Source organism: Saccopteryx bilineata, chromosome 9 (assembly GCF_036850765.1).
Source record: "Saccopteryx bilineata isolate mSacBil1 chromosome 9, mSacBil1_pri_phased_curated, whole genome shotgun sequence".
NCBI lineage: Eukaryota > Metazoa > Chordata > Mammalia > Chiroptera > Emballonuridae > Saccopteryx > Saccopteryx bilineata.
The window spans coordinates 76,711,194-76,737,987 of record NC_089498.1 but is presented as its reverse complement, the minus strand read 5'-3'; the positions used below and the strand labels follow the sequence as shown (position 1 = coordinate 76,737,987).

General features: G+C 41.0%; 1 protein-coding gene and 1 non-coding gene across 8 annotated transcripts; one reads left to right on the top strand and one right to left on the bottom strand.

The window, feature by feature from the left end:
• The first annotated feature begins 16 nt into the window (after positions 1–16).
• AP3M1 (adaptor related protein complex 3 subunit mu 1) lies at positions 17–26,794 on the top strand. 7 transcript variants are annotated; one of them, XM_066242485.1, is made up of 11 exons: positions 17–318; positions 3,785–3,927; positions 8,354–8,478; positions 14,036–14,311; positions 15,165–15,336; positions 18,370–18,507; positions 19,856–19,941; positions 20,609–20,742; positions 22,539–22,746; positions 23,985–24,129; positions 24,607–26,794. In XM_066242485.1, the coding sequence occupies exons 4-11, from the start codon at positions 14,039–14,041 to the stop codon at positions 24,705–24,707; spliced, it is 1,257 nt and encodes a 418-aa protein (XP_066098582.1). In that variant the 5' UTR covers positions 17–318; positions 3,785–3,927; positions 8,354–8,478; positions 14,036–14,038; the 3' UTR covers positions 24,708–26,794. The 7 variants fall into 7 exon arrangements, with proteins under 7 accessions (XP_066098582.1, XP_066098581.1, XP_066098584.1 ...); XM_066242484.1 differs by lacking the exon at positions 3,785–3,927; XM_066242487.1 differs by lacking the exon at positions 8,354–8,478.
• On the bottom strand, positions 9,078–9,153 carry TRNAV-GAC (transfer RNA valine (anticodon GAC)). The gene has a single exon. It is a non-coding gene; the product is annotated as a tRNA-Val (tRNA).

The following is a 26,794-nucleotide window of genomic DNA, read 5'->3' as shown; positions in this document are numbered from 1 at the left end:
CCCGCCACGGTTGGGGACCCCACAGATTGCGTTAGGCTGCGATGAGCGCCTGAGTCCTGATAATGCGGAATTCCTTCATGCTTCCAAATTCTCAGTGGTCTAAAAGACTTGGAGCTTAAACCTCAAGAGATGTATTTCTTCTCATTCAACGTCTTCCCACTTATGTAATCTTTCCAAATCTGCAGACCTAGTTGGTTTCCTTTAAACTGTTAGGCAACCTACTGGACACTCCAGCTGCGGGGTCCTCAGGGCCTTCTCTGCCTCACCTCGGTCGGGAGAGGACCCGGCGCCGAATCACTGACAGACCGAGGTGTTGGGGTGAGTGTGAGAGGCGGGGAGTCTCTGGCTAGGGGGGGGGGGCACCTCAAAAACGGGGACGTAGGCTGAGCTTCCTGGGCTGCGGGAGCGTCTCCCGTGCTGTGGGCCGGGAGCGCGCCCGCGCCTCCCTCCAGGTCTTCCGGGCTTTCTTGCCAGCGCTGCACCTGCAGCCAGCCCCGGGCTCTCAGGCGCCAGGCCCGAGAGGTCGAACATCATTGGGGTCCCTCTGCTGGAGCACGGACGACTTGGACCTCAGCCCCAGGCTTCGCAGAACAAAATCCCTGACTGACCCGAGCGCACGTCCTGTTTAGTTAGAGGGTGACGCCTGGATGAGCCCTGGTGTGGAGAACACGGTGAGGGGGGTGTTTGTTCAGAGGGGAAGTGATGGGAATCTAAGCTAAGGAGGTAGAATGAGCATGGGAAGGCGATGAGCCCTGTGGCTGTATGGACTTGGTAGGTTGGGATTGAACCTGAAGTTGAAGCCTGTAGCCAACATGATAAACTGGTGCCGCTATGAAATTAGGAGCCCTCACATAAGGAAGAGGAATTTTGTGGAACTTGGAATATGTCGAGTTTGAAACGGTGGTTTAGGTGGAGGTGGTAGATAAAAAGAAGGAAAACGCATAGGAAGTAAACCGGAAGGAAATTTTCAAGTTGAGAACCAAAACGGGTCAAGTTTCATTTAGTAGGGTAAGAGGTATTTGTTTTGTTTTGAAAGATGTTAACATTGGCATGACATGCTGCAAGGGTCAAAGCAGTAAGTTGGAGTCTGAGAATGGGTTGTTGGATTTAATGATGAAGTTATTGGGCCATTTGAGAGAGCTGCTTTAATAGTTACTGAAAGGAGACACTGCCAAGTGTAGGCTTAATCCTTATTTGGAGTGAAGCAAAAAAATGGAAGATGCAAGGTCCCCAAAAATTTTGAGCTTTATTTCATTTTAGGAATACAAGACATTATGCTTTGATGCAGAAAGAAACCAATGTATAACATTAAAGATTCAAAATTACAAGTGAAAGGATCAGTTTTGGAAAGGAGAACACTTTCACTTGAAACCATAGGAAAAGTGGAGAAATGAGGTGAATGAAGAATTACTGAAGACTTACCTATCTTCAGTAGGAAAACTGTCTTTGCAATAAGATTAGCTTTTTATATTGAATCTTAGGATTTTTACAGTATTTCTTAACATTCAGTATAACATGCTTTGGAGTTCCCTGAAAATCAGATACTTCTAAGTTGCTCAGTCGTATCTCAATTCATGGATAGCAAATGGTATCTGTAAAGAAGAGGGATTCCCTCTCCATCTACGAATTACCTTCCTTCCTTCTTATTACACAGAAAAAATAAATGCCATTATCTTCTTGCAACCAACTGTACAAACCTTCTTCCCTTTTGTTTAAAGAGGAAAAATTGTCCCTTCTCCTTGTGGAAAATAAATCCTTTCGTCTAGTCGACCAATACCGTCCTCTCCTACCTTCACAGTCTTCTTTTTTTCATCACCAACCATTCCCCCTCTGCGCACACCTTTTCTTTAGTATTTAAAAATATTCCTTAATTTGATGAATACGCCCGTTTCTTTTCCTGTTTTTTCATTTCCTTCACAGCTAGAGTTCTTGAATGTATCATCTACTCTCCTTATCTCTTTTTTCCCACTTCTTGCTATTTATTGCTCAGTCTACTGCATTATATTGAGTTTACAGCATTCCACTAAACTATCACTGAAACTGCCTCTTTTAAGATCATCAATGAAATCCTATATGTTAAATCCTATATTCTCAGTAGGGATAAAAATTGCCTCTTGTGAAGAAAAAAAAAATTGTACTTTTTTATGTATTAAAGCGCAGATACATTTAGAGTACATAAAGAGATATACAGATATATATTCTGTGGAATTGAAATTTTCTAGGGGAGGATAATGATAGAAGGGGAGTCTGAAAAGGCCTCTTTAGCCGGTAATAACTAAAAGAATGTTGAGAAACACTGTTTAATCAACAGATTTTTAGTTCCTGTAGCTTGCATTCTTTGTGCCACTTAAAATGTTTAATACTCCATTCATTCCTGACCAGTGGTGGGGCGCAGTGGATAAAGCATTGACCTGGGATGCTGTGGTTCCAGGTTCAAAACCCCGAGGTCACCAGCTTGAGTGCGGGTTCACCAGCTGGAGCATGTGATTGCTAGCTTCAGCGTGGGATCGTAGACATGAACTCATGGACACTGGCTTGAGCAAGAGGTCACTGGCTCAGGTGGAACACCCCCCACCGGCAAGACACATATGAGAAGCAGTCAATGAACAACTAAAGTGCCACAAACTATGAGTTGATTCTTGTCTGTCTGTCTCTCTCACTAAAAGAAAAAAAGTTTAATGCTCCATTCTTCTTGAAATACATTAACACATTCTGGCTACTAAAAACCATTACCCTCCCCACTTTTTTCTTATCCTTCTTCAGCCAAATCTGTGTTTAGGCGCATTTCCTTGACTCAAACTCTGAAGTTCCTTCCACAGGCTTTCTTCTATGTACACTCTCCCTTTGTAGTTTTACAAGTGGGAATAATTACCATTCCCAATAACGAGAAATCGCAATTACTTACAAATCTATCTCCAATTTGACTTCTTTCTAATTATTTCCTTTTTTTTTTTTTACTTCTTTCTGAAGCACCAGCCCTATATGGATAATAGTCTTTTGAATATATCCATTTGGGTCAAATATAGCCAAATGGGGTCAGATTATACAGGACTAGGGTTAAATGCCTAATTTTTCACTCTCATACCCCCCCACCACCAGGTCTTTGCTCAAACTAAAGTGTTTCTCTTGTTTTCATCTTCTTCCATCTCTACTGTAAACATTCTAGTTCAGACCACCTCCATAGCTCTCATCTCTCAACTGGTGTTACAATATCTAGTTTTTCTATTATGCAGTTGCCACAATGCAGTCTTTCCTAAAACTATGAATGGGATTATATGAATCCTCTGCATAAAACCAAAAAAAATTTCATATTGCCCTGAGAACAAGGTGAACCAATCTTCAGTTATCTCCTCCAGTCTCATCTCACCATATCCTTCCACCTTCTAAAGTTGCTAAATCTGCACTGGATTTCTTTTTCTTGTGTTCTCTGTTACCTCAAAGCCTTACAAATTTTTATAGCACACTGTATTTCCTTTATAATAGCAATTCCATCTTACTGTATTAAATTTTTTGCTTTCTTTGTTAAACTCTAAACACTTTGAGTTTAGGGACTCTATTTTGTTTACCTCTGTTTCTCCATTGTTTAATATATAAAACACTCAAAACTGCTTATTGAATGAATAAATGGTAAAAATATTGGCTGAAATCAGATGAGCCAGATTCTTTCCTGGTCTCATTTTTTCACTTTGACAAGCCTCTCTTGCCTCCCATGCCTTTATTCTGTTATATATACAGAAGGAATACATTTTCTTTTTTATTTTCCAAGGATATTTTTTTATTTTAGAGAGGAGAGAGAAGGAGAAAAAAAGAAGGGAAGAAGATCAGGAAGCATCAACTCCAATATGTGCCTTGACCGGGCAAGTTCAGGTTTTCGAACTGGCAACCTCATCATTCCAGGTTGCCGCTTTGTCCACTGTGCCACCACAGGTCAGGCTTCCAAGGATATTTTGACTATTGTAATTGCATTGCTTATGAATCATCGGGATGAGTGTATTCAACATTTGGTAAAGGGGATTTATGAAGTATTTAAGCTGCAGTCAAAGCTCTGATGGAACTGCCTTTGAAGACAGTTTCTCAAGTGGCTTTAAAATAACTGAGAATTCTGTTTTCTGACTCAAAAGTCACTAAAAACAAAAAGATAGTTGTAGTGAGTGTATAACTTTCCAAGGAAGTTTATTAAAATAATAAAAGAGCCCTGGCCAGACTGCTCAGTGGTTGGAGCATCGTCCCAAAGTGCAGAGGTTGCCAGTTTGATCCCCAGTCAGGGCACATACAGGAACAGATGTTCTTGCTCTTTCCCTTCCTCTCTTTAAAGTCAATAAAATAAACATTTAAAATAATAAAAGAAGTAACTGCAGCTACTGAAAAGTTAAGTAGATCAAGAAACAGGCTGCATGTGGTGCTTATTTAATTGTTATATGTATCAGGCCCTTGGTCATAATGTGAATAGAATCAGCTCTCTTTTTCCTATAATAGAATATTAAGGTGGGTTTTAAAACTAAGCACTGATGCCTGACCAGGCGGTGGCGCAATGGATAGGGTGTCGGATTGGGATGCGGAAGACCCAGGTTCGAGACCCTGAGGTCGCCAGCTTGAGCGCGGGCTCATCTGGTTTGAGCAAGGCTCACCAGCTTGGACCCAAGGTTGCTGGCTCAAGCAAGGGGTTACTCACTCTGCTGTAGCCCCACGGTCAAGGCACATATGAGAAAGCAATCAATGAACAACTAAGGTGTCACAGCGAAAAACTAATGATGCTTTTCATCTCTCTCCGTTCCCATCTGTCTGTCCCTAACTATCCCTCTGATTTTCTGTCTCTGTAAAAAAAATTAAACTAAGCACCGATGAAAGGTACAAGTGTTATGCTTTCATCTCAGCAGTAAGGAACAACGATAAATCCAGATGGCTGGTTTAATTTACTGTATTCTTCTGAGACCTGAGTAACTGCCAATGAAAACAACTTTGGTGGAAAATTTTCCTGGAGAGAATTTTTCACCAGTTTAAAAAGATGAGTAGGAATCTGGCTCCTAAATATAAAGAAACTACTACAAAATACTTGCTTCAAGACAAGCAGGTCTTTTAGGGTGTATTATAGCAATGGAATACTACAGATACATATGAACTGTTCTTTCTATTGTATAAGGTGAATGGTTGAGCCCTGGTCGGATAGCTCAGTTGGTTAGACTTAAGAGTATTGTCCCAGAGCATAGAGGTTGCCAGTTTGATCCCTGGGCCGGCTACATACAGGAACAGATCAATGTTCCTGTCTCTCTCTCTCTCTTCCTCTCTCTCTAAAATCAATAAATTAAAAATTTTAAAAGATGAATGGTTGAAGAAGAGAACATATGCCAGCCTTTTTTTTTTTCCCCAAGAGAGAGAAGCATCAACTTGTTGTTCCACTTAATTGTGCCATTTATTGCTTCTCATATGTGCTCTGAAAAGGGCTGGAACCCATAACCTAGGGGGAGGCCGTGCCAGTGTTGTCGAGGTCCAGCCCTGACCCAGCTTGAACCAGCAACCTTGGGGTCGAGTCAGTGCCCTGGAATAAAGCTGGGGACCTCAGGATTGGTGACCCCAGGATACAGTGACCTCAGCCCTCTGAGAGGATGTTCAATCTGCGTCACCAGCCAGGGCTCTGTGAGCTGTGTGTGTGTGTGTGTGTGTGTGTGAGAGAGAGAGAGAGAGAGAGATAGGGACAGACAGAAAGGGAGATGAGAAGCATCAGTTCTTCGTTGCGGCACCTTAGTTGTTCATTGATTGCTTTCTCATATCTACCTTGACTGGGGGGCTACAGCAGAGTGGATGATCCCTTGCTCAAGCCTTGGGCTTCCAGATTAACATCTAAAACCTTTGGGCTTCAAGCCAGCGACTATGGTGTCATGTCTATGATCCTACGCTCAAGCCAGTGACCTTAGGGTTTCGAACCTGGGTCCTCTGTGTCCTGTCTGACACTCTATCCACTGCACTACCACCTGATTAGGCACTGTGAGCTCTTTTAAATATAATTTCTGCTCTTGATAATTTATTAGAACATAACTTGGCTTCTAATTAAACCAGAAACATATCCTTCAACTCTTTCTCTTAATTATAAGCTCAAATAGCAAATTTAATGCCCAGTCCAATATGGTAACCACTGACTACATATAATTTAAATTAATTAAAATTAAGACTTTAGCCCTGGTGGTTGGCTCACTAGAAAGAGCGTCAGCCTGGTGTGAGGACATCCTGGGTACGATCCCTAGTCAGGGCACACATAAGAAGTGAACATCTGCTTCTCTTCTCCCTCTCCCCCTTTTCTCTCTCTTGTCTTCTCGCAGCCAGTGCCTCAATTGGTTCAATCATTGGCCCCGGGTGCTGAGGATGGGTCAGTTGGTCTGAGCATTGGCCCGGGATGGGGGTGTTGCTATATAGATCTCAGTCAGGATGCATACAGAAGTCTATCTCCCTTCCTGTCACTTAAAAAAAAATAAAATAAATGTATTTTAAAAAAACAAATAATAAAAATATTAAGACTTTAGTACATCATTTGCATTAGCCACATTTCAGGTGTTCAATAGCCACATGTGATTAATGGTTACTGTATGGGCCAGCACAGGTATCAGACATGTTCATCATTGCAGGAAATCCTGTTGGACTGTTGGACAGTATTGCTTTATAATTTCTAATAATTAGTCTCTAAGAGACAGGTACAAACAGGAGCTTAGGATTTAACTGAATCTGGGTTTGATTACTAGCTCTGATACTTAAGGTATGATGTTAGGTAATTGACTTAAAGTTTCTGACACTTTATTGTCATATCTGTAAAATGGGGGTAAGAGCAGTATTTATAGCATTGAGTTGTGTAGATTAAATGTGTTCATGTAGGTAAAGTGCCTAGTATGGTGTCTGACCCACAGTAAGTACTCAATATATTTTAGATATTATTAATTTATTTATCTTTAACACTTTGAATAGAGCTGTATTTTTTTTTTCTTACAGAGACAGAGAGTCAGAGAGAGGGATAGATAGGGACAGACAGACAGGAAAAGGAATGGAGAGAGATGAAAAGCATCAATCATTAGTTTTTTGTTGCGACACCTTAGTTGTTCATTGATTGCTTTCTCATATGTGCCTTGACCGTGGGGTTACAGCAGACCAAGTAATCCCTTGCTCGAGCCAGTGACCTTGGGTCCAAGCTGGTGAGCTTTGCTCAAACCAGATGAGCCCGCGCTCAAGCTGGCAACCTCGGGGTCTCGAACCTGGGTCTTCCGCATCCCAGTATGACACTCTGTCCACTGCACCACTCCCTGGTGAGGCTAGAGCTGTATTTTTTTAAATTTATATTTATTGATTCTAGAGAGAGAAACATCGCTCTGTTTTTTCCACTTGTGCATTCAGCTTGATTCTTGTTTTTTATTTTAGAGAGAGAGACAGGAAGGGAGAAAGGAAGGAGACAGATAAGAAGCATCAACTTGTAGTTGCTTCACTTTGATTGATTCTCATACATACCTTGACTTGGGGGGCTGAAGCTGAGCCAGTGACATCATGCTCAAGCTTGTGACCACAGGGTTTCAAACCAGGGACCTCAGTGTCCTGAGTTGACACTCTTTCCACTGTGCTGCCACCAGTCAAGCGGACTGTAAATTAATTTTTTCAAAGGATGCCATATATTCAATAGCTGGTTCAGCTGCTCAAATCTGCATCTCACTGAGTTTACTACAGCAGTGGTCCCCAACCCCCCGGGCTGCGGACCGGTACCGGGCCGTGGGCCATTTGGTACTAGTATGCAGAGAAAGAATAAATAACTTACATTATTTCCATTTTGTTTATATTTAAGTCTGAACGATGTTTTATTTTTAAAAAATGACCAGATTCCCTCTGTTACATCCATCTAAGACTCACTCTTGACGCTTGTCTCGGTCACATGATACATTTATCCGTCCCACCCTAAAGGCCAGTCCGTGAAAATATTTTCTGACATTAAACCGGTCCGTGGCCCACAAAAGGTTGGAGACCACTGTATTACAGTATTTGCTTTAAACCACATTGTACTTCAAATGAAGGTTTTAAGAAAAGCATTCATAACTTTACTAATATAGTAATTATTAAAAACATCTTAATAATTAGTATTATTTACTTGATAACTATTGAACATAGGCCAAATAGAAAGGTGAAATCATCACCAGGTAGTCTTTAAATGTCAGCTGCTTTCATAAAATAAATGACTTCCTCTAAAAAGAACTGGTCAGGTTATGTCATTGTTTTCTGTGTCAACAAAACTGAATGAATCTGTTTCCTCTTTGAAATCTATATTCATGCATAGAAACTGTATCCACAGATTTTATATATTTTTTAAGATTTTATTTATTCATTTTAGAGAGGAGGGGGAAGAGGAGCAGAAAGCATCAACTTCTGTATGTGCCTTGACCAGGCAAGCCCAGGGTTTTGAACTGGCGACCTCAGCATTCCAGGTTCTTCATTTTACCCATTGCACCTCTGCAGGTTAGGCTATTCATAGATTTTAAGTTCTTTTTCCCTAGGCTACATTTATCATAGAGTACTATAATATTGAACGAATGGACCACTATACTAAAACACCTGATATCGATGTTATCAATTAAAAGAAAGGAAAAATTTAACGTAAACTTTTTGCTACTGTGCTCCATATTGAAAGAACAATAACCGTTTTATTTGAAGCATAACGTACCCTCAGAAAAGTATACAACTCATTAAGTTGAATGAATTATCATAACTTGTTACTATCATCTAGATCAGGGTAGTCAACCTTTTTTTTTTTTTTTTTTGTATTTTTCTGAAGCTGGAAACGGGGAGAGACAGACAGACTCCCACATGCGCCTGACCGGGATCCACCCGGCACGCCCACCAGGGGCAACGCTCTGCCCACCAGGGGGCGCTGCTCTGCCCCTCCGGGGCGTGGCTCTGCCGCGACCAGAGCCACTCTAGCGCCTGGGGCAGAGGCCAAGGAGTCATCCCCAGCGCCCGGGCCATCTTTGCTCCAGTGGAGCCTTGGCTGCGGGAGGGGAAGAGAGAGACAGAGAGGAAGGTGGGGGGTGGAGAAGCAAATAGGCACTTCTCCTATGTGCCCTGGCCGGGAATCGAACCCGGGTCCCCCGCATGTCAGGCCGACGCTCTACCGCTGAGCCAACCGGCCAGGGCCGGTAGTCAACCTTTTTATACCTACCACCCACTTTTGTATCTCTGTTAGTAGTAAAATTTTCTAACCGCCCATTGGTTCCACAGTAATGGTGATTTATAAAGTAGGGAAGTAACTTAACTTTATTAAATTTATAAAGCAGAGTTACAGCAAGTTAAAGCATATAATAATAATTACTGCCCTGGCCAGTTGGCTCAGCGGTAGAGCGGCGGCCTGGCGTGCAGAAGTCCCGGGTTTGATTCCCGGCCAGGGCACACAGGAGAAGCGCCCATTTGCTTCTCCACCCTCCCCCCTCCTTCCTCTCTGTCTCTCTCTTCCCCTCCCGCAGCCAAGGCTCCATTGGAGCAAAGATGGCCCGGGCGCTGGGGATGGCTCCTTGGCCTCTGCCCCAGGCGCTAGAGTGGCTCTGGTCGCGGCAAAGTGACGCCCCGAGGGGCAGAGCATCGCCCCCTGGTGGGCAGAGCTTCGCCCCTGGTGGGCGTGCCGGGTGGATCCCTGTCGGGCGCATGCGGGAGTCTGTCTGACTGTCTCTCCCCATTTCCAGCTTCAGAAAAATACAAAAAAAAAAAAAAAAATACTTACCAAGTACTTTATGTCGGATTTTCGCTAAGTTTGGCAGAAGAAATCTTTATAAAACAACTTACTATGGTTAAATCTATCTTTTTTTTTTTTTCCATTTTTCTGAAGCTGAAAACCGGGAGGCAATCAGACAGACTCCCGCATGCGCCCGACCGGGATCCACCCTGCATGCCCACCAGGGGACCATGCTCTGCCCCTCTGGGGCGTCGCTCTGTTGCTCCAGAGCCATTCTAGCACCTGAGGCAGAGACCACAGAGCCATCCTCAGCGCCCGGGTCATCTTTGCTCTAATGAAGCCTTGGCTGCGGGGAAGGGAAGAGAGAGAGACAGAGAGGAAGGAGAGGGGGAGGGGTGGAGAAGCAGATGGGCGCTTCTCCTGTGTGCCCTGGCCAGGAATCGAACCCGGGACTCCTGCACGCCAGGCCGACACTCTACCACTGAGCCAACCGGGCTCATTTTCTTTTTTATATATATATTTTTTAGAAAATAAAATTTAATGGGGTGACATTGATCAGGTAAACATCTCTGTAGCATTTGAACTGTTGATTGAGTTGTGTGTCCATCACCCAAAGTCAAATCATTTTCCATCATCATATATTTGTTCCTTCTTAGTCCCTTCCTCCTAGCCCCCTCCCCCAGTTTATTCATTTTCATTAATGTATATTTCATTTTATAACACACTACAGGTTTTCCTTTTGTACTATTAATAAATATTTGCGTTGCAGGTTTTCACTATTAAAAATACAAAAATACATGTTTTTGGTGCACATTTGAACACATTTCTGTTTAGTCCATCTGGGAGTGGATTTGTGTGTCACAAAATATTAAGAACACTTTTTTTAATTGAGATATAATTCACTTACCATAAGGCTAACCATGTTAAAGTCTATAATTTTGTAGTTTTCAGTATATTCATAAAGCAATGTATTCATCATCTCTATTTCTAGCAGACTTGATCACCTCAGAAAAGAAATTCCAAACGCTTAACCAATAACTCCCTTCCCCGCTACCTAGCCCCTGGAATGTACTAACCTACTTTCTATCTTAAAGGCTTTGCCTGTTTTAGACATTTCATGTAAATGGAATCATACAGTATGTGACCTTTTGTGTTTGGCTTCTTTCCCTCAGTATATGTTTTCAGGGTTCATCCATGTTGTAGCACATATTAGTACTTCATTCCTTTTCATGACTGAATAATATTGTATTGTTTATATATTTATTATCCATTCAACAGTTGATAAACATTTGGGTTTCCAGTTTTGGGCTATCATGAATAATGCTGCTAGAAAAATGTGGACATATATTTCCAATTCTTGTGATATATACCTAGGAGAATTGCTAAGTCATTTGGTAATAATGTCTTTAACTCTTTGAAGAACTCCCTGTTTTTCATGGCAACTATACTGTTTTACATTCCTACCGCCGATTTATGAGGGTTTATATCTAGATTATATCTAGCCTAGTAGTTATAAAATGGTAACTCATTGTGATTTTGATTTATACAGGGTGGATCAAAAGTAGGTTTACAGTTGTTTTTATGGAAAATAATACAATAAGTAAATAACGATACAAGAATAAACTGTGTTGTGCAATCACAACTGTAAATCTACTTTTGCCTCACCCCCTGTTTTGGAAAGATGTAGAGCATCTTTTTGTGTGTTTTTTGGCCATTTATGTGTATATATTCTTTGGAGAAAAATATTTTCAAATTCTTCGCCCATTTTTTTTCTTTGCCCATTTTTTATTGGGTTATTTATTGGATTATTGAGTTGTAAGAGTTTTTTGCATGTTCTGGATAGTGGTCCCTTGTAAGATGTATGGTTTGCAAATGTTTTCCATTCTGTGGGGGGTTTTCCTTTCTTGCTAATGTCCTTTGAATCACAAATGTTTTAATTCTGTTGTAAGTCCTTTTTTTATCTGGGTTTTTTTTTTCTTGCTTATGCTTTTGGTATTATATCTAAAAAACATTGTCTAATCCAGGGTCATGAAGATTTATGCATTTTTTCTAAGAGTTTTCTAGTTTTATCTCTTCTATTTAGGTCTTTGATAAATTTTGGTTTTTTATATCGTGAGGTAAAAATCTAACTTCATTCTTTGCTGATGAGAGTCCAGCTGTCCCAGTATCATTTGTTGAAAAGACTATTCTCTCAGCCATGAATGGTTTTGACTCTGCTGTCAAAAATCAATTGACCATAAGCCCTGGCTGGTTGGCTCAGCGGTAGAGCGTCGGCCTAGCGTGCGGAGGACCCGGGTTCGATTCCCGGCCAGGGCACACGGGAGAAGCGCCCATTTGCTTCTCCACCCCTCCGCCGCGCTTTCCTCTCTGTCTCTCTCTTCCCCTCCCGCAGCCAAGGCTCCATTGGAGCAAAGATGGCCCGGGCGCTGGGGATGGCTCTGTGGCCTCTGCCTCAGGCGCTGGAGTGGCTCTGGTCGCAACATGGCGACGCCCAGGATGGGCAGAGCATCGCCCCCTGGTGGGCAGAGTGTCGCCCCATGGTGGGCGTGCCGGGTGGATCCCGGTCGGGCGCATGCGGGAGTCTGTCTGACTGTCTCTCCCTGTTTCCAGCTTCAGAAAAATGAAAAAAAAAAAATCAATTGACCATATATATAAGGGTTAATTTCAGAACTGTCAATTCTATTCCATTAATCTATAGTCTGCCCTTGTGCCAGTACCACACAGTACTTTTGTAGTAAGTTTTGAAATCAGGAAGTATGAGTCCTCCAAATTTGTTCTTTTTCAAGATTGTTTAGGCTCTTCTTGATCTCTTTCAATTTCTTATGAATTTTTAGTATTAGCTTGTCAGTTTCCACAAAAAAAAAGGCAGCATTTTTGTCATAAAGATTTCATGGAATCTGTAGATCAATTTGGGGAATATTGACATCTTAACAATATTACATGTTACAGTTCATGAACATGAACTGTGTCCCATTTTTAAGTCTTTTTATTTATTTTTATTTTTTTTATTTTATTTATTCATTTTTAGAGAGGAGAGAGACAGAGAGGAGAGAGAGAGAGAGAGAGAAGGGGGGAGGAGCTGGAAGCATCAACTCCCGTATATGTCTTGACCAGGCAAGCCCAGGGTTTCAAACCAGCGACCTCAGCATTTCCAGGTCGATGCTTTATCCACTGCGCCACCACAGGTCAGGCTTAAGTCTTTTTAATTTCAACAATCTTTTATCATATTCAGTGTACAAAGCTTATACTTCCTTTGTTATATTTAATCCTAAATATTTTTATCTTTTTGATGCTCTTATAAATAGAATTTTTCTCAATGTTATTTTTTAGATTATTCATTGCTAATATGTTAGCAACACAACTGATTTTATTTTTAAGTGAGAGAGTATGAGACAGGAAGTGAAAGAGATGAGAAGTATCAACTCGTAGTTGTGGCACTTTAGTTCATTGATTGCTTTCTCATATGTGCTTTGACTGGGGGGCTCCAGCTGAGCCAGTGACTCCTTGCTCGAGCCAGTGACCTTGGGATCAAGCCAGTGATCATGGGGTCATGTCTGTGATCCCACGCTCAAGCCAGTGACCTTGTGCTCAAGCTGGTGAGCCTGCGCTCAAGCTAGCAACCTCGGGTTTTGAACCTGGGTCTTCAGCATCCCAAGTCGATGAATGCTCTATTCACTGAGCCACCACCTAGTCAGGCAGAACTTATTTTTTTATATTATATCCTGTGACCTTGCTAAACTCATTTTTTAGCTCTTATTTTGTTTGTGTGTGTTTTTCACTTCTTCCTTTCCACTTTGGAAACCTTTTGTTTCATATTCTTGTCTAATTGCTAGAACCTCCACTACAATGTTGATTAGAAATGGTTAGAGTGAACATCATTGCTTCTTCTTGATATTAAGGGGAGAGTTTTTGGTCTTTAACCAATAAATATGATATTGGCTGTGGAATTTTAGTAAATGCTCTGAGGTTGAGGAAGTTTCTATTTCTAGTTTCATGTTTTTTTCATAAAAAGGGTGTTGTATTTTGCCAAATGATTTTCTGTACCTTTTGGAATGATTATATGTTTTTGTCTTTTATTTAACAAAATGCTATCTATGTATTAAATTAATTGATTTGCATATGTTGAAACAACTGTGTAATCTTGGAATAAATCCCACTTGGTCAGAGTATATAATCTTTTTTTATATGTACTGTAGCTGGATTCAGTTGCTAGTATTTTGTTCAGAATTTTTGCTTCTATCCTTAAATGATAATGATCTGTAGTGTCTTGTATTGCCTTTTCTGATTTTGGTGTCAGAATAACACAGGGATACTTTTGATGTGTACTAAATTTAAACTTTTTTTCTACAGAAAATGATCCACAGTCTATTTCTCATAAACTGTTCCGGTGACATATTTCTGGAGAAACACTGGAAGAGTGTTGTGAGCCAGTCTGTCTGTGATTATTTTTTTGAAGCTCAAGAGAAAGCTGCTGATGTTGAAAATGTACCACCTGTCATTTCAACACCTCACCACTACCTCATCAGTATATATAGGGATAAGCTCTTCTTTGTGTCTGTCATACAGACTGAAGTGCCACCTCTCTTTGTAATTGAGTTTCTACATCGAGTTGCTGACACTTTCCAGGTTGGTTATTCATCAAATCTTTTAAACTTAAATTACCCAAGTTAGTTGGAGATAGAACACATTATTATATTTTTTAATTACCCAGCTTTTGATGTGATACCTTTCAGGCTGTCTCCCTTCCTCTCTCTCCTTTTCAACTAAGCATAAGTTCATAAACCCTTTTCTGTAGGGAGTACAGCAGCACACGTGGCTGCTCCATTCACTGTTTTAGGAGAATAGAACAATCTCATGAGCACAGAAGCCTCATTTTTTATATGTGTGATTAGGAAAAAATAGTGCTTCTCCATACAGTTCTCTGAATAGTCCTAAGATTTTTATTGTCATGAAATGTTCTCATATTTACATTTTATTATCTTCTCTTGTTTTACTGAATATGCCAAATAATTTAAAGCAACTCTATGGGCCTGACCTGTAGTGGCACAGGGGACGAAGAGTCAACCTAGAACACTGAGGTTGACAGTTCGAAACCCTGGGTTTGCCTGGTCAAGGCACATATGGGAGTTGATGCTTCCTGCTCCTACCCCCTTCTCTCTTTCTCTCTTTCTTCTCTCTAAAATGAATACATAAAATCTTAAAAAAAATAAAAAAATTAAAGCAAATCTGTGTTTTGGATACCTAATTAGGACAAATAAAGTTTATAGTTCACGTTCTGGTTTAATGTTTTAATGTGCTTTCTGGAATAATTTATAATAGTAATTTAATTCTATCTAAAATATTGAGGAATAGTGTATGGAACTATTAAGGGGCTTTTCCCCTGTGTTTTACATTCATTGAATTATGCAGCTCTAAGTTTATCCTTCAGAACAAAACGTATTTATTAGCAAGTCTGTCTTTATTCCTTCCATTGTGTTAGGACTACTTTGGTGAGTGTTCAGAGGCTGCAATTAAGGATAATGTGGTCATAGTATATGAGCTCTTGGAAGAAATGTTAGACAACGGATTTCCACTGGCTACTGAATCTAACATATTGAAAGAACTGATTAAACCACCAACAATCCTGCGTTCTGTCGTCAACTCTATTACAGGTAAGGTGAAAACGTACTTTATTAGGAATTGAGCAATATAAACTTTATAAACAATTCAACACCATTTCATCTGACCTGGAAGATTCTTAAGATAATATAATTTGGCCAGAATTCAAGTTGTAAGTTTTAAATGTATATATATTTCTTTTCATTGGAAAGAGGCTGGATCTTAAATGGTAAAGAATTTTTTGGTTACTATATTATTAGAGGTTTTTCTGCAAGGCCATAGTAACATTATTATTATTTAACACTAAATTATAAGACAGTAAATGATCTTAGATCATGATGGATATTAACTAAATTTAACACAATGCTATATGTCAATTATAACTCAATAAAGCTGGAAAATAGTATTATAAAACTGGCATTATGCTATACCCTACAATTACTAGAGTATAGAAACTTAAAACCCTACCACATAGTAAATACTGTCTCCTCCAAGTCTTTGTTTGATACTTGCAACAGATGTATGAAAACAAAAAGAGATAGAAAATTAGTCTGTTTGTGAGATCTCATGCATTGTGGGCCTTTTACTTGTGTTGTAAGTGTCCAGTTTTGATTTAGTACTCTATTAGACCTAGAAAGTTAGGTACATATGAATGACAGTATTCTTTTGAAAATATTATTTACTCCTAGAGAAATATTTCTATGAAATGTTACATGCCATTCTAGTTATACATCCACCATTGTAAATGCCTTTTTTTTTTTTTTTTTTTTTTTTTTTTTTTTTACAGAGGCAGAGATAGACAGGGACAGACAGACAGGAACGGAGAGAGATGAGAAGCATCAATCATCAGTTTCTCGTTGCACGTTGCGACTTCTTAGTTGTTCATTGATTGCTTTCTCACATGTGCCTTGACCGTGGGCCTTCAGCAGACCGAGCAACCCCCTGCTGGAGCCAGGGACCCTGGGTCCAAGCTGGTGAGCTCTTTGCTCAAGCCAGATGAGCCCGCACTCAAGCTGGCGACCTCGGGGTCTCGAACCTTGGTCCTTCCGCATCCCAGTCCGACGCTCTATCCACTGCGCCACTACCTGGTCAGGCGTAAATGCCTTTCTAAGTGCACTAATCTAAAAAATGGGATGACAGAGGCCTATAAGAAAATGATCATTTCATAGCTCTTATTCATCCTCTGTAAGGCCGAGTACCAAGAGTGTCTGGCCCTGGCCAGGCTACAGTGGGTAGAGCGTCATCCTGGAGCACTGGCTCCATCTCGGAGGCACTGGCTTAACCTGGAGGTTGCTGTTTTGAGCCCTGTTCAAGGCACATATGAGAAGTAATCAATGAGTACACAACTAAGTGGAACAACAAGTTGATGCTGCTCTCTATTCTCTCTTTCTCCCTCTCTCCCTCTTTCCCTTTCTCTCCCTTTCTTTCTCTTCCTCCCCTCCTTCCCCCTCTCCTCTCTCAAAATAAAATTAAATTAAAAACTTTTTTAAATGGAGTGTCTGTACTCCTTCCTAAAGCTTAAATACCCTGGAAAGGAGACTGGAAAAAAAATTAAAATAAATCTATAACACCATAAGATTTTTTTTTTCCTGAAGTTAGAAGTGGGGAGGCAGAGAGAGAGACTCCTGCATGTTCCCAACCAGAATCCACCCCGCATGCCCACCAGGGGGCAATGCTCTGCCCAACAGGGGCATTGCTCCATTGCAACTGGAGCCCTTCTAGCACCTGAGGCAGAGGCCATGGAGCCATCCTCAGCACCCGGGACCAACTGCTCCAATGGAGCCTTGGCTGCGGGAGGAGAAGAGAGAGAGAGAGAGAGAAAGGAGAGGAAGAAGAGTGGAGAAGCAGGTGAACACTTCTCCTGTGTACCCTGGCCGGGAATCAAGTCCAGGACTTCCACACACCAGGCCGACACTCCACCACTGAGTCAGCCAGCCAGGGCCCAACACTGTAAGATTTTTTTTTTCATTTTTCTAAAGCTGGAAACAGGGAGAGACAGTCAGACAGACTCCCGCATGCGCCCGGCTGAGATCCACCTGGCACGCCCACCAGGGGGCGACGCTCTGCCCATCCTGGGCGTCGCCATGTTGCGACCAGAGCCACTCTAGCGCCTGAGGCAGAGGCCACAGAGCCATCCCCAGGGCCCGGGCCATCTTTGCTCCAATGGAGCCTTGGCTGCGGGAGGGGAAGAGAGAGACAGAGAGGGAAGTGTGGCGGAGGGGTGGAGAAGCAAATGGGCGCTTCTCCTGTGTGCCCTGGCCGGGAATCGAACCCGGGTCCTCCGCACGCTAGGCCGACGCTCTACCGCTGAGCCAACCGGCCAGGAACACTGTAAGATTTTTAAAAGCAATTTTATACTTCATAGGTGATGTAGTCACACTAAAAAGTGTTATTGTTAAGCATGTACTACTTTGTTAAACATGCACTACTTTTAAATTGGAAATGTAAATTTCAAAATATTAACTATTTCATAGCTAAAGGATATATGTTTAGGACAACCAGATTATTTTCAGACCTATGTCACTTTAACAGGAAATTGGCCAGATATTGAACATTAACCATATTGCAGCCAGATAGGTAACTGACCTTAAAATGGAAAAAGGCCAGAGTATGTTCTTCATTTCAGTTACTCCACTAAGGCCTGTTGGCAGCATCTCGTATAGAATCTGAACTGAATACCAAAGGACCTAGTTATCACTCTGTATTCTCAGTGGGGACATTTTATCGACAGAAGGTTTTGAAACAACCAGCCTCTTTTTTTTCATCAGTGGCAGCAGGATGAGATTCTGTTGTTGAGTCAGTGGAATTAGGTTAGGTTACTGTTAACACACAGGAAGCAAAAGATAAGTAAATGAATTTAACCTGGTTTGGCAGCTAGAGAACTACATGGCCTATTTCTGTCTTCTAGAAATTTGATCGTGTTGGTATGGATATGTCTCCAGCAATTCTGGAAACCATCCACAACTTCAATGAAGAAAAACCCAAACATTAAAGCAACAGCTCAAGCATTTATTTTTGTTGTAGTTATAACTTTTCTGATGACCATTTCATGCATTAGCTTTGCTTTCTCCTTTTCCTGTTTCTAGGCAGTAGTAATGTTGGAGACACACTTCCCACCGGGCAGCTGTCCAATATCCCATGGCGTCGGGCAGGGGTAAAGTACACAAATAATGAAGCCTATTTTGATGTCGTTGAAGAAATAGATGCAATTATAGATAAATCAGGTAATTGTGTGCTTGTGGCCTTATTTGGGGGAAAAAAACAGTTTGGCCGACATAAGCTGAATAGAAAATTGAAATCCCTTGGCAGTATGATGTCAGTAGAAAAGCATTTGTTTTATAATGGTTTAAAAATCTATTTATTTTGCCCAGAGATTATATATAATTTTCATAACCGCTAGTTGAGATTGGCCAAATCTTTGTAAGTCAGATCTTATGTTGTCTTACATTAAGCCAGTTACCCCGTACCCCTCTTCCTCTTGCCATTTATTCATTCTAACATTTATTATACTGTATATATCTACCATATACCATACTTTTGCTACTAATTACTTTTTTGTAGTACTTCTAGCAAAAACCCTAGACGAAACAACAGTACTCTATTAGAAGCATAAAAAGAATTTTAAACACCTAGTCCAATCCTCACATGTTATGCATGAGGAAACTGATAGGTTGAATAATCTGTTCAAGGTAACAACACAGCTGGTTGGTGTGAAACTGAGTGATTATGAATTATAGCCAGTATCTTTTCTTCAGTGAGTGCTTTTATTATAAAATTCCATTGTACAGAATAATGGCTGCTATTTCTTAAAAGTTAACAGGTAGCTTACATTTTAAGATTCTGTTAAAAATATTTTAATTTGGCCCTGGCCAGTTGGCTCAGTGTTGGCCTGGCATGTGGAAGTCCCAGGTTCAATTTCCAGTCAAGGCACACAGGAGAAGCAACCATCTGCTTCTCTCCCCACCCTGACCCCCCACTTCTCCTCCCACAGCCATGGCTGGAATGGTTTGAGCAAAGTTGGCCCCGAGCACTGAGAATGGCTCCATGGCCTCACCCCAGGTGCTAAAAAAAAAGCAACAGAGCAGCAGCCCAGGCAGGCAGAGTATCTCCTGGTAGGGGGCTTGCCTGGTGGATCCACGTCAGGGCACAAGCAGGAGTCTGTCTCTACCTCCCTGCCTATCTTTTAATATAATATAATATATTTATATATCACTTAAAATATATATATTAATTCAAGATACAGTGTGCTGATGATGTTTTATTGAGTTTCAGACCTGAACCTGTACCCCAGTAAATTCAATTATAAATACTTTTAACTTCACATCCAGTTACAAATTTGATTCTGTAGAGATATAGACAGGTTTGCTTTTCCTTAGAATTATCATATTCCAGTCTGTGTTTGGTATAGGCCGTGGCACTCAGTGAGGAAGCTGAGTGAATGGATCTCTCCACCAACCTGTTAATAGATGTGCAAAGCTTCAGTATGTCTGACATCTCCATTGCTTCAGATATAGTGATAGCTCTAGAAAGGACACAAATTCCAGTGATGTTATCACCCTTTTTTTTTTTCAGGATCTACAGTTTTTGCAGAAATTCAGGGGGTCATCGATGCTTGCATTAAGTTATCAGGAATGCCTGACCTTTCCCTTTCTTTCATGGTAGGTTTTGTTCTCCTATTCTATAGCTCCTTGTATGCCTAATACATATGAAATACTAAATGAAAAGATAAATATTGAGACGCTTTTGTATCTTAGATTCCAAAAGATTATCTCAGAAATATTCCTAGCATAGCTTACCAAGACACTAGCTTACTTGGTGAGCATGACCTTTATGGAAAGGCTGAGGAGAGCTCTTTGCCTAGTGCTAGAAGTAGCTTAAGTGGCTGGCTGGCTTCTGCAAATCCACAGTATTAATTTTACTGAATTGTTCCTTTCTTTGCTGAAATGAAAGAGCCTTGATCTTTTGCATCATTTGAGACTCAGCATGACACACTACTAAGAACAATCAAGAGAACTGAGTTGTGGTTCTGTCTTTGCACTAACTTGTCCTGCCCTTGAGTTCTTTGAATCTCAGTTTTTTCAAAATGGGAATGATACTACTTGCATTTTCTACTTCATAGTTATTGACATTCAAGTTAAATAATGTGCATAAAATATTTGCAAACTTTGAAGCATTGTGAAATTATACTTACAATGTGATCATAATGACAAACTCTTACATAACTGCTTTATCTTTAGGGAGCATATTAATTTCTCTTAATATCTGTGTCGAGTTGGCATGTTCATTATGCTCTATGAATATGGCTGTGATCTGTTTTCCCGGCAGAACCCAAGGCTTCTAGATGATGTCAGCTTCCACCCCTGCATTCGGTTCAAGCGTTGGGAATCTGAAAGAGTTTTATCCTTTATTCCTCCAGATGGAAATTTTCGACTCATATCATATCGTGTCAGCTCACAAAAGTATGTTGATGCATCAACCAGATACTGTCATCATATATCAATGTGCTGGGTAGAAATGACTTTTCCATTTCATTTTGACAGAATTGAATTCATCATTGGAAACTTGAATTCATCATTGCTGCCTTTAGCCATAGTTCACCAGGAGATCCAAGAACAACTGGTGACACTGTGTCTAAAATAATCATTGTAGGCCCTGGCCGGTTGGCTCAGTGGTAGAGCATCGGCCTGGCGTGCAGGGGGACCCGGGTTCGATTCCCGGCCAGGGCACATAGGAGAAGCGCCCATTTGCTTCTCCACCCCCAGCCTCCTCTCTGTCTCTCTCTTCCCCTCCCGCAGCCAAGGCTCCATTGGAGCAAAGATGGCCCGGGTGCTGGGGATGGCTCCTTGGCCTCTGCCCCAGGCACTAGAGTGGCTCTGGTCGCGGCAGAGCGACGCCCCGGAGGGGCAGAGTATCGCCCCTGGTGGGCAGAGCTTCGCCCCTGGTGGGCATGCCAGGTGGATCCCGGTCAGGCGCATGCGGGAGTCTGTCTGACTGTCTCTCCCCATTTCCAGCTTCAGAAATACAAAAAAAATAAAAATTAAAAAAAAATAAAGTAAAATAATCAGTGTACCTTGACTCTAAGACTGTAGAGTAGTAGTGAATGAGGCTATAGTAAAATGTGTACCTAAGCCTGACCAGGCGGTGGTGCAGTGGATAGAGCGTCGGACTGGGATGCGCAAGACCCAGGTTCGAGACCCTGAGGTCGCCAGCTTGAGCGCAGGCTCATCTGGTTTGAGCAAAAGCTCACCAGCTTGGACCCAAGGTCGCTGGCTCGAGCAAGGGGTTACTCGGTCTGCTGAAGGCCCACGGTCAAGGCACATATGAGAAAGCAATCAGTGAACAACTGTGGTGTCACAATGAAAAACTGATGATTAATGCTTCTCATCTCTCTCCATTCCTGTCTGTCTGTCCCTATCTATCACTCTCTGACTCTGTCTCTTTAAAAGAAAAAAATGTATACCTAAGAGCAAGCATTTGGGACTTTGTATAACTTGGGCAAAACCATGAACCCATACCATAACTTTTCTATGGTCTGTAGACTTCATGGATTACAGGAGGAGACAGACATACCTGTAGCTCCCAGGACATTCACCAACTAACTGGCTCGAAGTCACTTTTCTCTACACTGAGGTTTAAATGAATGATTTAGTGTTGTGGGTTATAGCTGGTTCCTTGAAAACATCAGAAGTTACTTACATAACATCAGGACAGGACTCAACATCAGAGATTTGAATTATTTATTGGCTCTTATACTATAGGAGCTGCTTTATTTAGTTTGCATAATTTTAAATTATTTTTCTACAGATCTTAATTCATTTCTTTAAACTAGAGCTGTTTGCCCCAATTATTTATACTATAATTAAGCTTTAGATTTATATCATGACTTGTATACTTATTCCTCAGAAATTGTACAATTCCTAGTGTGATAGTCCCAGAACACTATGCTATACTCACCACTCCCCCACCCCCACCCCCAATGCAGAAGCAACATCTGCACTTACAGTGAACTTAGAGACAGGGTAGAATACTCTAGACCAGGGGTCTCAAACTCGCAGCCCGCCCACCAATTTTGTGCGGCCCGCAGACTGGCCCGCAGATTAATCCACGAAATTTGATTAGTCTGCGGGCTGCACAAAATTGGTGGGCGGGCCGCACGGCCGCAAGTTTGAGACCTCTGCTCTAGACTGAGATTCTGAGGTCACCTCCTGAGCTGTCTCATACCATTAATTGTGTTTGTGCTTTTGTGTCTTTTTAGTCTAGTGGCAATACCAGTGTATGTGAAACATAGCATCAGCTTTAAGGAGAACAGTTCCTGTGGCAGATTTGATATTACAATTGGACCAAAACAGAATATGGGAAAAACTATTGAAGGAATCACAGTGACAGTTCACATGCCAAAAGTTGTGCTGAATATGAACCTGACACCAACGCAAGGCAGCTATACATTTGATCCAGTTACCAAGGTATAGCCATCTCAAATCAAGAGTGAGCAAGTGTTAATGCAATCTTTATTTTGTGATTTGGGGGCAGGAATAGAGGGTAGATTTTAGGGTCTTGGTTAAAACTAAAGTTTCTAACAAAACCTAGACAGTATACTGTGCTTTGCTTTTGCCACTGGCTACGAAGAAAACACTGCATCTGCTGCTAAGCAGAAGAAAGACTCCCTCTGCCCCTTCAGAGTGTGCACACCTGTACACATCCATTGATGATTGATAGAGACTCACTCTCTAATAAGATACAAAAGCTTCTTAAAAAGAGAAAAGCATTGTGTGGATATAAGATATAGTCTATAGTTAAATTTTCTTTAAAAATTGGTCTTTAATATCTTTCTGTTCCTTTTTATTTAAAAGCATTGTTTTATACTTTTCCTTAGAGGGTGTTAGCTAGGAAAGCAGCTTCCTCAACCTACAGAAATGTGCTCTAACAGAGGGTTTTCAGAGAAACTGTAAAAAATGATTTTCTCCCAGCTTCCTGTTTGGGTAAAAAAACTTATTTTCAACAGGAGAGTCATTGATCTGCCTGGTAAATGAAAAGGCATAATTTTTAATAAAATCACAGAATGTTCAAGATCATCTAATCCAGTCCTGAGGATTCAGAGAATCTCCCCAAAGGCCACCCAGGCTGAGAAGTGAAGAGGACCTTCAGAGCCCAGCTCTTCACCCCAGTTTCACTTTTTCATCTGTTACTGAGCTTTCACAATAAAGATTTCATTTGCAGAAAGAGTTCAATAGCTAAAAGTTTAAAAATACCAATTCAGGTCAGTTTTCTCATTTTACAGAAAAATAAATTAAGGCTCAAATGGAAACAGTGAAGGTGGTATAGTGGAAAGAACATTGAAATCAGATGGCCTTACGTTCAAATCCCAGCCTTGTTGCTAACTAGCTGTGTGACCTTGAGCAAGTCATTTGACCACTAAGCCCTAATTTCTTCATTTGTAAAAAGACAATCTACAGCACAGGCTTCTGTAAGATAACATACAAATAGTGCTAAGCACAGTGCTATATACAAGAGTGAATGTTCAACTAATGTTTGTCCTCTACTGACTCTGTTTCAACTCACAGAACTGATCAGGGTAAACTTGAAGCTCCCAGGTCTCTTGTTTCCAAGACACTGAGCTTCATTTTGTACAGAAGTTTATGATGTCTTTGAACATTTGTCTTTGTGAAGTGGTTCAGATTGTTTTTTATCATGTCTTTTTAAGGTACTAACATGGGATGTGGGAAAAATTACTCCACAAAAACTCCCAAGTCTGAAAGGACTGGTAAATTTACAGTCTGGAGCACCAAAGCCAGAAGAGAATCCAAGCCTCAACATACAGTTCAAGATCCAACAACTTGCTATTTCCGGTAAGGATAAACTTGACCTGTGTTTAAGGGTAACTGAATTTTGCGGAGGTCAACTACTAGGAGCTTAGAAGGCTAAGTAGTATTCCCTCTCCAAAAAGAGCAACAGCTCTAGTTTACCCTTCACAGTGGTATGGGGCCAGCCTCTCGGGTACAAGGATTCTGGGGAGCACCCTACTTTGCACAACTTCCCTTTACCCCAACACTGATTCAAGCACCAAAGCAGTCATTAATTCAGGAAGTAGAATTGTCCTCAAAAAGACGTTCTTTGTCCATGTGGGAATCCAAACTAAAATCATACTCTCACAATGCTATAATTTGTGAATGGCAGAAGGCACAGTTTCTAAATGGTATAAGGGACACTGATTAATGTCAGACTTACTATGTAGTGCTCAGTGTTAAACAAATACTGTATTGGTTGGTGTGACCAGGATAATAATATATTCCTTTCCTTATTTATTTTTATTTTTTTGGACACAGGCTTAAAAGTAAACCGTTTGGACATGTATGGGGAGAAATATAAGCCATTTAAAGGAGTCAAATATGTCACAAAAGCTGGGAAGTTCCAAGTGAGAACATGAGAAGAGGCCAAAATTCCTCAAGATCTGTTTGTTTTCTAAGTGTCATTATAGTTTATTACTGTTAGGTACCGAGTGGGTGGGAATCATATTCTAGTTGGAGCATTTGTGTGGAGCCGCACACCGCTAACAGAGTTGCTTAGTAATCAATGTGGGGTTCTTAAGGAGCTTTAAGCTAAGGTAACTTTTGAATAACTTAGCTTATTTTGTATCTTTTCACTTAGGAAGATCTTGGAGGTGATTTCCTCCAAGGGGGGTGGGGGACACCAGTTGGAGGTTGCACATTGTAACTGTAAAGGCAGAAGGCTACACTGACAACCTCTCTCCTGAAACAAGTGAGCTGATCTCTGCCAGCCAGCCGCTGTCTTACTCTGTAACCGGATGTGTCAAGTGCAGCCAAATGTCACACTGATCTTAGCCATCCCCAGTCAGCGTCCCTACCCAGGAGATTCCCTCCACCCCAAGAAGTTTACAAAAAACTGCCTCCTCAAGTGTTTGCCTTACTCAGCTTTTCACTTGTGCCATTAAAGCAAGCACTGTAGCGAAAGCCACTTCCACATGGCCCTGGCAGGGAGCACTGCTCCTCCTTGCTCCATTCTCACTGTACTTGTATTTTTTATAAATAAGATTTCTATGTAAAGCTCAGATTTTGATTTACAGGGACCTTGCTGCAGTAAGTACCATCTCAATTTTGCAACATTGTTTAGGCAGTTAGCACAGTAAAAATCATTTGAATCAAAGGGGCATACGCTTTATTAAGGTAATAAAAGGGAACACTGCATTTAGAAAGTTATTGCAAGCACAAGTGTTTGAGATTTTAAATAAAGTAGTAAAAGAAGAATGTTAATGTACTTTTGCCATCTTCATGTTTTATAAAACTTACCCAACACCAGTTAAATCATAGTTAGCCTAAAGGCCTCATGCTGTAGCAGCAAAAGGAGGAAAATGCCTGCCTCGCTATCATCTTTTATCTTTTTTGCTGGGTTATTTTTTTTAATTGAATTGATTGGGGTGACATCGGTTAATAATTATATAGGTTTCAGCTATACAATTGTATAATATGTCATATGTATATTGTATTGTGTGTTCACTACCCCAAGTCAAGTCTCCATCACCATTTATTTCCCCCTCCCCTTTCCCTCTGGTAATCACCATACTGTTGTCTGTGTCTATGTGTTGTTCTTAAGGGCTTGAATTTGCCTATATCCCTTGTCTTTACGGAGAACTCCCTCTACAGACTGTGTGCTTCTCAAGGTTGTACTCAGTAGATTTCTTCCTGAAACTATTGTCACTGGAGTACTTAAACGTTCCTACTATACGGACAAAGTACATGGAAGTACATTATGGTGAGGCGTAAACAAACCTCGATAACAATGATGAAACTGGTCGTCATGGTTGACTGTCAGTCTACAGTTGTAATTCACCCAACTTCACTGGCTTAGAAGTTCTTGACCAGTTATTTTGCCTCATTAGACATGAAGAGTGAAGAAAAGCTAAAAGTTAAGATATACAAGTGCTTGTTCTTCCGGTTTCTTTCTTGTTCTTATTAATGCTTTTAGGCTTCTTCTCCCTTTGTGGCTGGTGCTGATCCAAGGAGCCCAATAAACAGCAGCATTCTTACTTTTGCCTGCCTCGGACACCCAGCCTGTCTTTCATCTAATAGGAAAGGTCACTTTTTGCAACTTCGAAAATTCTAGGGTGACCAATATGAGCTTGGCAGTTAAAGTCAAGATGTTGCCAAATATTTATTCCCTTTGTTTAAGATTTGTTACCCCGTTCATCTGTTATTTTTAATGTTTTACAGAGTTCATACCTCAAAAGAACAAGCAGTACATTTTGCTTTCCATCTTGCCAGTCCCTAATCACCATCTGTACCCAGACTGTCCAGTTTTCTTTCTGTGCTGTCTCCTCTTATACACAAGCAGATTGAATGCCGAGTCCCTTTCCTATAGCAATTTCTGCTAAAACTTTCAAGTAGACCGTTTCCTTTTACAATTAAATTATTGTATTTATTAATTTGATTGATCCCAGTAAATCTTTTCTCTAGCTCTGGCTATACTGTCAATAAAAAGATGAAAGCAACAAGTTGA